This window comes from Meriones unguiculatus, chromosome X (genome assembly GCF_030254825.1).
Source record: "Meriones unguiculatus strain TT.TT164.6M chromosome X, Bangor_MerUng_6.1, whole genome shotgun sequence".
Taxonomy (NCBI): Eukaryota; Metazoa; Chordata; class Mammalia; order Rodentia; family Muridae; genus Meriones; species Meriones unguiculatus.
Window position 1 is genome coordinate 7,059,048 of NC_083369.1, and position 12,446 is coordinate 7,071,493.

General features: G+C 38.1%; 1 protein-coding gene across 1 annotated transcript in view; it reads right to left on the bottom strand.

Moving 5' to 3' along the window:
- The window catches only part of Dach2 (dachshund family transcription factor 2), a 691,399-nt gene that overhangs the window by 270,394 nt on the left and 408,559 nt on the right, over nucleotides 1-12,446 (bottom strand). Inside the window, exon 4 of the mRNA XM_060375452.1 lies at nucleotides 8,285-8,416. Within this exon, the coding sequence (XP_060231435.1) occupies nucleotides 8,285-8,416 (132 nt within the window). The remainder of the gene's footprint in view (nucleotides 1-8,284; nucleotides 8,417-12,446) is intronic.

Sequence of the window (12,446 nt, forward strand, 5' to 3'; positions counted from 1 at the left end):
AGACAATTTCAGAAAAACAAAAGGCATATTTTCTCTTATTTTTATCTTTACCTAGATTTCATATAGATGCATAAACTTACAGACATGCACTCACACACATGCATGCATACACACACGCCTGCAGACACACACACACACACACACACACACACAAATCATGAAAGTAATAGCAAAACTGTCTATGGGATATGAATAGAACCAATGGGAAAAAGCAAAGTGGGTTTTGGAGAATATCTTTAAAGTCTATTTTATATACTTATGTTAAAATGTCATTAGGATACTTGTTTCCATGTACGAGGAGTATGTACCATTTTAAAACCAACTGTTACTTACATGTTTTTCTCTTCTGGTATTTTTCATCTTTTTTAAAAATTTAGTCTGAAAGGATAACACAGAATCCTGGAAAACACTACAAACTCAATTCCCAAATGCCTTGAGGAAATTAGAATACTAGGTAAAACTCAGCCTGGCTTACTAAAAATCAAGTCCTGTCTAGCCAATCTAATCTCCCTTCTGTGACAGAATGACAGCTTGAGAAACAAAAGAGCAACATTAGATGCAATTTATGATGACTTTATGAAAGTTTTCAGACCAGTCTAAACAATTGACTCATCAATAAACTGAAAATCCAGGCAGGTCACATACCTGTAGAATTTAGAAATAGAGAAATGGTGCATTAAAAGATGATCACAATGCATCAATGTTTACTTGGGGCAATGATTTAAAAAACAAGACTCTTTTGGATATCAGATATCCAGAGCAAGCTATATACTTCTCTTAGTGTTATGAACATTGACTAAGGCACATTTCAATAATGCCACTTAAACATAAAATTTGAAAGCATGAACTCAGAATCTGGTGGTAGCACTAAAAATAATATCTTGCAGAAAATTAATAGCATAGACTATGAGAACATCAGATTCATGTTCAATTACTAAATAAAACTAAAATAACTAGGCAAGGAATGCCTAAAATTAAAATTTTCACCAATACTATAACCACTAAATGCTAAATTTTGACTAATCCAAAAGAAAGAGGGAGAATTATTCAAAATCATAGAATAAAATTTTATTAGTGCTATATAAATAAGTGTTAAAATGCAGGGATACTTAAGGCATATAAAATGTAAGAACTCATAGTGTATTGAATAGTAATTATTTCTTCCCTCATAAATAAACTCTTGTATTTTGTAAAAATATCCAGTTGATGACAATAGAAAAGTAAACAATTGCTGAGTAGTATTCCATTGTATAAAAATACCACAATTTCTGTACCCATTCCTCTGTTGATGGACATCTGGGTTTTTTTCCAGGTTCTGGCTATTACAAATAGAGCTGCTATAAACATGGTTGAGCAAGTGTCCCTTTTGTGTACTTGAACATACTTTGGGTATATACCTAGCAGTGGTATAGCTGGGTCTTGAGGAAGCACTATTCCTATTTGTCTTAGAAAGCGCCAGATAGCTTTCCAGAGTGGAGGAAATCATGAAATTTGCAGGCAAATGTTGGGATCTAGAAATGATCATTCTGAGTGAAATATCCCAGAAGGAGAAAGACAAACATGGGATATACTCACTTATATAGACCTATAAGATATGATAAACATAATGAAATCTATACACCTAAAAAAATAATCAATTGAGTGGACATGGGGTAAGATGATCAATCCTCGTTTAGAAAGACAGATGGGATGTTCATTGAACGTATGACAGGAGTCTACTGAGCGCATCTGAAAGACGCTAACTAGCAGTGTTTTCAAAGCAAAGACTTATGACCAAACCTTTTGCAGAGTACAGGGAATCATAAGAAAGAAGGGGAGTTAGTCTGATGGGGAAAGGATAGGAGCTCCACAAGGACCAAATATATCTGGGCACAGGGTCTTTTCTGAGACTGACATTCAACCAAGGACCATGTATGGATATAACCTAGAACCTCCGCTCAGATGTAGCCTGTGGTAGCTCAGTAACCAATTGGTTTCCCAAAGCGAGGGAAACAAGGACTATTTCTAACAGGAACTCAATGACTGGCTCTTTGGTTTCCCCACCCCCGAAGGGAGGAGCAGTCCTGTTAGGCCACAGAGGAGGGCTTTGCAGCCAGTCCTGAAGATACCTGATAAAACAGGATCAGATGAATGGGGAGGAGGTCCCCCTTATCAGTGGACTTGGAAAGGGGCACGGTGAAGATGAGGGAGGGAGGGAGGGACTGGGAGGGAATGAGGGATCGGGACACGGCTGGGATACAGAGTTAATAAAATGTAACTGATAAAAAAATAATAATAATTAAAAAATAATTAAAAAAAGAAAAGTAAACAATTGGGAAGAAATTATATAGATCATATATAGGAAAAATCATGTAAAGAAAGATGATATTAATTTTTTTAATCATCCTGTTAAAAAGATGCTTATGACTATCATTTATCTAAATAAACCTTAACATCACTTATACCAAAAAGAAGCTCTCAATTTCCTTTTGAGGTATTAAGAATAGGCATAATATTATACTTGTATAAGGATATAACAGTAGTGTAACTATATTCCATGGTTTCACTAGACCTGGGTATTTGCTTAGGTTTGCAATAACAGGCATGAATTGCCTCTTATAGAGTAGTTCTAAATTACAGTAACAAAGAAAACAAATGTATCTCTTACTCCTCATTAAAAAGGCTTCTTTTTTTTTTTTTTTTTTTTTTTTTTTTTTTTGCAACAGATGGTAATTATTACAGAGATCTATCACTGGTCAAAATGAAGAGAACAACTGGTCCTCAGTTGATAACACCTACACCTAAGGTTTAGGGAGCTACAAGAAAAAATTAAAAGGGCAGAAATAAATGAAAGCTAGATTAAGATGCCTACAGGTAGATAATGTCTTCTAAATATGACAGGAAAATTGTACCTATAAAAATATTGAAAATATAATTACCGGAATGCACTTTATAATAGCACAAATTTACATGCCAATGATTCAACTTTCACAAAGGGGCAACTTTCACAAGGTCCCACCACTCCTATAGAGAGAGCTAGAGTCATTAACTCTTGGTCAAAAAGGTAAAATCAGTTTCTCCAGGAACATAGTTCCTCATAGGTTATCCAGTTAATGCTCAGCTTAAATTCACACACACACACACACACACACACACACACACACACGCACACACGTGCCCATGGGCACAACACTAAATGGACCCAGTAAGTATGTGTAGCAATACTTATAGAAAAAAAAATGGTCATAAAACTGAGGAGTGCGGGAGACACGAAAAGAGGAGATGGGAGAGAGAGTAATGATATAAACAACATATATGAATTTCTCAAAAACATTAAGTTAAAAAAAGCAAACACTATAACTCTACAGCAGCAAGAGATGCTACCCAACATTGCTTTTAAGGTGTTATCAGTTTACAAGAAAAGTGTAGGAGAGGAAAAGACCGTAATCACACACTCACACACACACACACACACACACACACACACACACACAAACCCTCCCAGAAATAATTTTTTTGTCATCATGATAAACTAAAAGTAAGCAGGCTTCTCTTGAATCTCTAGAAACATCTTCCCATATTTATTTAAATGCTTAGAAAATATAAAGAAAGAACACAATCATGGGATTTTCCAATCGAACATTACAAGTTAACTGGTTCTACATGCTTCAACTTTTCTGCTAAACAGCACATTTTCTACAACCTTTAACATCTGCTCCACAGAAACTAGACCAGTACAAAAATCAGAAGAAGCAAGATAAAGATTTACATGGTTATGATCTTTGATTGTCCACAGGAAGTCATGGTGCAAAAAAAACGACTTGTAAAATGCACGAGAGTTAAATATAACCAATGCATTTCTACTAGTAAATAAAAATACATCAAAGACTTGGGCATAGCCATTTAAGAAGACCTACTGCTGTATAGCTACACTTATTTGATAACTACAATGATAATTGCTCACACATTTATTTCACACAACCTCTCCACAGCTACAACCTGTAGGGATTAATTACAAAGGTCCAGGAGCAATAATATACAGCTAATTTCCTTAAGCAATAAAAGACATAATTTCTCAACTGAAGCCAATGAAACAGAAACAGTTTGTTACTAATGCTGAAATCTTGATGCAGAGTCATGGTGCTGCCATTACAGAACCTATTAAATACCACGAATCAGAGAAACCATCAGCCTGTCTTCACAGGAGAAAATGCTATTCTTGCCTGAACTCTTCAAGAATTTATAGTTGTTTTTTTCCTTTCAAAGCATAATTTTATTGATTTAAATTTATCCCCTCTTGCCTCTAGTTTTACAAAATTTCTCAAAAGTGTTAACTGAAATGAAATAAAATCTTCCAGTTTGAAAATGTTCTTTTTCTCCCTGTCATTTAAACCTCTCAACTAAATATGGACGGTCTATATTTTTAGACCAGTAATCTCTGTATTTTATGATGACTCAAAAGATTTAGAAATTTCTTTAGCTATGGGTATGGAACTCTGATTCTGCCTAGGTGGTTTGTGTGAAGAAAAAAAATTCAGAATGGATAACCTCATTCTTTTCAGGAAAATACCAATTTTCCATATACAACTCTGTGTTTGAGTATGAACAAAATTATATTTAAGCTATATTTTAATAAGTCATTACAATTAAATATAATAGAGAAGTTCCACAATTAAATAACAAGGATCAAAGGAAAGTGAAGGTTACAAAGTTACTAGTATCAACAAATGATGCTGTTCAATCTGGAATGCTTCATCTAGAAGAATGCAAATAAAACCATACTTATCACCCTGTACGATACTTCACTCCAAATATATCAAAAGCCTCAACATAAAACCACATACACTGAACCTCATATAAGCACAAGTAAGGAGTAGCCTTGAACTCATTGGCACAAAACAGTCCTGCTAAACAGAACAACATTATCACAGGCACTGAGATCGATAATGAATAGGAACTCATCAATCTAAAAAGTTTCTGTAAGACAAAAGACACCATCATTTGGACAAAGTAGCAGGCTACACGGGAAAAGCGTTTTACCAAGTACACATCATACAGAACTTTAAAAAACTGTATATCAAGAATACAAAAAACCCAATTTTAAAATGATGTTAAGGTATAAACAGAGAAATTTCAAAAGAGAAAACAGAAATGGCTCAGAAGCACCTAGTGTTCGATATCCTTAGTCATCTGTGAATTGTAAATCAAAACTACTTTTACATTTCATCTATCACCTACCAGAATTACTAAGATCAGTAAAACAAGAAAGAACTCAGGCTGACTAGTCTGTGATGTAAGAAGACTAATCCTATTCTACTGGTTGGAGTGCAAACCTATATAACCTCTATGGTTATGTGGTGATTCCTCGGGAAACTAAGAATGGATCTGTCTCAAGATCAGTCTATAACACACTTTGCTGTATACCTAAAAGATGTTTCATTCTACAATGGAGATACTTGCTCAGTCATATTGATTGCTGCTCTATTCATAATAGCCAGAACCTGGAATCAATCTAGATGTATGTCAAAAGCTGAATGGATAATGAAAAACTGGTACATTTACACAATGGGATATTAACTCAGCTATTTAAAAAATAAAATCATAAACTTCCCAGGTAAATGGATGGAGTTGGAAAAGAATCATCCTGAGTTAGGTAACCCAGATCCAAAAAGATAAATATGGTACGCTTTTGCCTATACATTGATGTTTGTTTTTTTTGTTTTTGTTTTTTTTCAATGCAGTTTATTCAGGAACATTGAACAATCCTCGGACCCCGGGGAAAGCCAGCCCACAGCTTAAATAGCCTCTGGGTAGCCAACCCAGGCGTGCCACGGGGGCAATGCAGATAGGTCTACATACATGGAAGCAAGCCAGATCCTCAGCCTTAGCCAAATGTGGAATTGTTCATGACAGAGAGCACTCACCATCGGGAAGGTGGAAGGCGGAAACCAGCTCCATCTTTAAGGCATAGCATTCCGCAGCTCTCTACAGTTCCCCCTTTTTGTTTTAGACGCATCAGGCAAGAGTAGAGGTCTGATCTCTGATTTTAGAAATAAATTGGGACTTTGTACAGATGTTCATTTAGGTGTCATCCACCCAAAGAGCATCAGACCCGTCCGATACCTTTTTCTCAGAGGCGGGACCTGGGGCATCAACCCGCATGCAATCAGACATGCTCTTCTCTGGGTCCAAAGCGGCTGACCCTGAGTGCAGTGCTTAGCCTCAATGTAGCTCATGCCTTAGTTGTACATAAAGGAATTAATGCTCAACTAAAAGGAAGCTTGATGGTGTTCAATCAGAGGATTGACCTCGTGCAGGAGCAAATTGATACCCTATGGCAAATCGCTCAACCTGGCTGTCAATGAAAGTATGCTGGACTTTGTGTCACTAGCATACAACATGAGAAATTTTTCCTGTGCTGCAAATCTGTCTAAACAATTGTCGAGCTATATTTTAGGTAATTGGACTGGAGAATTCGATACTACGATGGAGCAGCTGAGAGTGGCCATTGTCACAGTAAATTCTACCGGAGTGATGTTTGTTTTTAAGTCTTATATATAAGCAAGCCAAAATCTATATAACCAAAAAATTTAAGTAAGGAACTAGTGAGGTATCTTTTATCACCCAAGGTAGAGAAAAATGGAATGGATAATTATTGTTGGGCAGAGAGGGGACCTGGAACTGACGGATCACAAGATGAAGAAAGCGAGTACAGGGAAGGCCAGCAAAAACTAGGGGCCATTTTAAGTCATATGGAAACATATGGTAGAAGTTTCCTAAAACATATATGCATATAAAGGTGATCTAAATGAAATTTCCAGATAATGGGAGCGATAGAGTCCCACCCACATACACATCAACAAATGAAACTTCCAGTACCAGGAATGAGGTAAGTTTAATCTAGTTGTTGGCCAAAAGAACCCAGTTGGAACTTCCAAATAAACCACACTGTTGACAAGGCTATTTGCTGCTCTCCACAAACTGACCACAAGGCCATATTGCCAAAGACAACACATACAGAACTCATTAAAAATAGAAACATCAATCCAGTCTACCAAGAACCCTCTCCTGTACAGAGTCATGTTCATAGTACTGGATGGTACTCTGCATGCTACCAAAGAAGAAAGATAAACAACACAATTATAAACTGTTCAATCTACATTGGTGATCAGCATGCAAAATGTACTAGTGCAATATTGGATTAAAGCATGTAGAAAACAATCAATATTTGACTGGATTAAAGACACACTCTAAGACATGGAACCCATCCCTGACACTGCTTGGCTGACCAAGAACCTGAGACTAGATGAGAAAGTGGCCTAGGGGAAAACCAAATGCTACTGTTCTGCTAAGGAAGTATTGCAATAAAATTGCTACTTCCAACATTGTGCTATATTAAAAAATCAATATCCTATAGCCAAACTTTGGGCAGATGCATGGAATCTTATGAAATAAGGAAGAGACAGAAACACCTGGAAGGGACAGGAGCTCCACAAGGAGAGCAACAGAAACAAAAAATCTGAATAAAGGGTTCTTTTCTGAGACTGATACTCCAACCAAGGAGTATGCATGGGATAAGCTAGAACCCCTGCACAGATGTAGCCCATGGAAGCTCAGTCTCCAAATGGGTGCCCTAGTAAGAAGAACAGGGACTGTCTCTGACATGAACTCATGAGCTGGCTCTTTGATCACCTCCCCCTGAGGAGGAGTTAGAATTACCAGACCTCAGAGGAAGACAATGCAGCCAGTCCTGATGAAACCTGATAAGCTACGGTCAGATGGTAGTTCTGCAACTGAGAAAATTTGCCCAATAAACCTGGAATGTGTGCTGTTCTGTTTATTTTATGAATGGCGGAGTTGTTATGGCTTTAATCTGGAATATGGCACTGTTTTTCAGACAGGGAGTGCAATAGCTAATATTAAAGAATTAGAACAAAATTGCACAACAAAACAGACAAAATGGAGGAGGCATAATGGCTAAGGAAGAAGAATGGTGTGTATTTAAGGTCAACTTGTGTTATGAAGAGAAACCTTATGTCACACACAGACACACATACACAAACACACACAGACATAGACACACACACATAAACAGAGATCTCTAAATGTTTATGAAATGTGAATCTGGAGTTATAACCTGCAATAATTTTCTAGTTTGAGTGTAAATGTTATCAACAAGCTAAAGGCCTTTTCCAGTGTAACTATAATAATCAAACACATAAAATGTTCTCTGCTCATTTTACATCGTCCCTTCCATGCTATTATAAAACAGTGTCATCTTTTGGCTATTGCTGAAGACACTCACCTGTGGTAGAGTTAAGGTCATCTGGCTCTGACTCAGTCCCATTTTGGCTTCCATTTCCCTGAAGAGTATTCATTGCCATAAGCTTCATCTTCTGGAGCTTCATTGCCTCAGCCATTGCTGCAGCTGTTATACCTAAACCATAACCATAAATTAAAAAACAGTAATCTTTTCTTAATGGCATATAAACATATGTAGTTATTTAAAAAGAATATTCAGAGTGTTCAAGCAGAAAGGTAAAGTACAATAAGCATTAAAATAATGAATATTTTAAAATATATTTTCAACTCATAATAAGTTCTTATAACAAATAGCATAAAATCTTATCTTAAAGATTATACATGGGCCTTATCCTCAGTTAAAATCACAGAGAAACAAATAAGTAAGTTGTTCAGTTTATTTATTTTTTGGGGGGGTGGGAAGGGGGATGAATTTTTGAGACATGGTTTCTCTGTGTATCCTTGGCTGTCCTGGGCTCACTTTGTAGATCAGGTTAGCCTCAAACTCACAGAGATCTGCCTGGATATGCTTCTTCGCATTCTGGGATTACAGACATTTTCCACCATGCCCAACACCTTTATTTAGTTTTTAAGTACAGGAATAATTAATAGCAAAAAAGGAAAGTAGTCCAAAACTTAAAAAAAATGTGTGTGTATAAAATGAAATTAAGAATTTTTGTGAAAAAGATTCCTCATATACTTTCATATTCTACACAAAATGAAAAGTTACAATATTTATTCATTTGTCTAAGCAAACAACATCTGTATTCTGTGCAAGCAAGTAACAGTGAGTAATGCAGAACTTAAGATCACACTGCCGAAGAATCATGGCATAATAATGCTACAAAGAAACAGAGAAGATATCAAAGTCAAATTCTTCAGGTAACAATAAGAAAAGAGTAAACTTTTATTGTTCAGTTATATGCAAAGGTACATGGCTGTCCTAACCCACTAAAACCTGTGCATCTAAAGAAACTAAGCAAGAGAGAGGACCCTAACTAAAATGTCCAATCCCCATCCGGAAAGACAAAGAGGATGGACATCAGAAGAAGAAGAAAACAGGAAACAACCTAGGAACCTACCACAGAGGGCCTCTGAAAGCCTCTGCCCTTCAGACTATCAAAGCAGATGCTGAGCCTGATGGGCAACTGTTGGGCAGAGTGAAGGGAATTTTTTTTTTTCAATGCAGTTTATTCAGGGAACATTGAACAATCCTCGGACCCCGGGGAAAGCCAGCCCACAGCTTAAATAGCCTCTGGGTAGCCAACCCAGGCGTGCCACGGGGGCAATGCAGATAGGTCCACATACATGGAAGCAAGCCAGATCCTCAGCCTTAGCCAAATGTGGAGTTGTTCGTGACAGAGAGCACTCACCATCGGGAAGGTGGAAGGCGGAAACCAGCTCCATCTTTAAGGCACAGCATTCCGCAGCTCTCTACAGTTCCCCCTTTTTGTTTTAGACGCATCAGGCAAGAGTAGAGGTCTGATCTCTGATATTAGAAATAAATTGGGACTTTGTACAGATGTTCATTTAGGTGTCATCCACCCAAAGAGCATCAGACCCGTCCGATACCTTTTTCTTAGAAGCGGGACCTGGGGCATCAACCCGCATGCAATCAGACATGCTCTCCTCTGGGTCCAAAGCGGCTGACCCTGAGTGCAATGCAATTGTCGAGCTATATTTTAGGTAATTGGACTGGAGAATTCGATACTACGATGGAGCAGCTGAGAGTGGCCATTGTCACAGTAAATTCTACCAGAGTGGACGCAGGACTAGCCACAGGATTATCAACATGGATTGCTGCAGCCATGAATCATCTGAAGGAATGGGCGGGCATGGGAGTGTTAGCAGGCCTTCTGGTGTTGGTCTCCTTGGTTTGCCTGTGGTATATATGCAAGATTAGAGTCTCACAACAGTGTGATGCAGCCATGATCATTCAGGCCTTTACAGCCATTGAAGCAGGACATTCTCCCCAAGCATGGTTGGATACCATAAAAAGCTAAAATGATACGCTCAGGATGCGAGGCTAAGCACTGCACTCAGAGTGAAGGGAATTTTATGTAAGAACTGGGAAATAGTAAGAGCTGGAGAGGACAGGGTCTCCACAAGGAGAGCAACAGAACCAGAAAATTTGAACACAGGGAACTTCCCAGAGACTCATACTGTAACCAAGGACTATTCATTGAGATAACTCAGAACCCCTGCACAGATGTAGCCCAGGGCAGTTCAGAGTCCAATTGGGTTACATAGTAATGTGAAGAGGGACTGCCTCTGACATAATCTGATTGGCCTGCTCTTTGATCACCTCCCCCTGGGGGGGAGCAGCCTTACCAAGCCATAGTAGAGGACAATGCAGCCACTTTTGACGTGAACAGATAGGCTAAGATCAGAAAGGAGAGGAGAACCTCCCCTATCAGTGGACTTGGGGAATGGCATGCATGCAGAGAGAGGAGAGAGGGTGGGATTGGGAAGGGAGGAGGGTGGGGCTTATGGGGGGATGCAGAATGAATAAAGTGTAATTGATGAAAAATAAAAAAAAAGAAAAAAATTAAAAAAAGGTACATGGCTGGCAAAGGGCCACATTATTTAGTGGAAACTATTTGCATTCAAGTTTTAAAATAGCTCCACTGTAAACTAATGAAAATCATTAAAGAGTAAGTTCTCTTACCATATCAGTCATACATTGTAATTTCCATTTTACAGCTCCTTACATTTGACTCAAGTTTAGAGACTGAGCCTATATCTCCTGTGCTCTAGAATAGCTCATGGTCTACGTTACAATGACTTTACACACATAAATTGTGAAATCTTGTTGAGTCTCCAAATCTTGTTAGAGAATAAATGTGACTTCAAGCAGAAACAGAGTCAAAAATAATGTTATAATTTAAAACATTATTTATAAAATGTTATAATTTATTTGAAAACATCATAGTAAATTGCTTTTCTTTTCAACTGTCAAATTAATGTTTTCACGTGGGGATACATTCTCAACTTCATATGGAAAAACAAAACAAACAGAAAAACAGAATTCCTAAAACAATCCTGTACAATAGAAGTTATTCTGGAAGTATTTTCAACCCTGATCTCAAGATATATTATAGAGCAACAATAATAAAAATAACATGGCACTGGCCCAGAAACAAGAGTAATAGATAACTGGAATAAAATAAAAGATCCAGAGATTAATCCACACAACTGTGAACTACTTATTTTTGACAAAGAAGCCAAAACCATGCAACAGAAAAAAAAAGACAACATAGTCAACAAATGGTGCTGGTCTAACTGGATGTCTACATGTAGAAAAATGCAAATAGACCTATATTGATCACCCTGCACAAAGTTAAAAGCCAAGTGGATCAAAGACCTCAGAATAAAACCAGACAAATTAAATCTGTTGGAAGAAAGAGCAGAGAAGACCCTGAACGCATTGGCATAGGAGAAAACTTCCTGAACAGAACAACAACACAGGCTCTAAGATCAGTAAAGTCAGTAAAAGTCATGAAGTCAGTAAATGAGACTTCATGAAACTGAAAAGATTGAGATACAAGATGAGGCACAGACTACACAGGTTATCTGAACAGCAGTGAAGCAGTGAAGCAGGGTGACCAGCAGGCTGTACTGTGGACCCAAAAATCCCAACATCTGGATTTCTCAGGTGAGAGTAGAATCCATGGGGATATTTGAAAGTCCATCTTCAGGCCACTGGGATAATACTCAGAAAAATTATTGTGCTCCCACCTAGCAATGCCACAGCCTTCCTAAGACCAGGGCTCCTACCTTGCAGCCTTAGGCCACCCACCTGCCAAAACCCATCATCTGTGGATACCTATGTGGGATCAACAATGATGGCTCAAGCATGGCTTTGACCCCACAGGCTTAGGCAGCACTGCTTCCCATTCCACTGTGGATAACTTCGTGGAACCTGGGGTGCTCAATCTTACTACCTGGGGAGTGAATAATTTCCTGTACTGAGGTGAGATTCCAAACCTGGGTGACCACTCTGACAGTGCTGTGGACACCTTCTGGGTACTAGCAGCTCCTGTTTCCACACCTGAGAGACCACACTCAAAATCCTGTGGAAACGTTCCTGATTGCAGGAGCTAGTAGTAGTCACTCTCAATCCCCTGTGGAGGTGGGGGAGGTAAGACTCCATTCTACCTACTCCC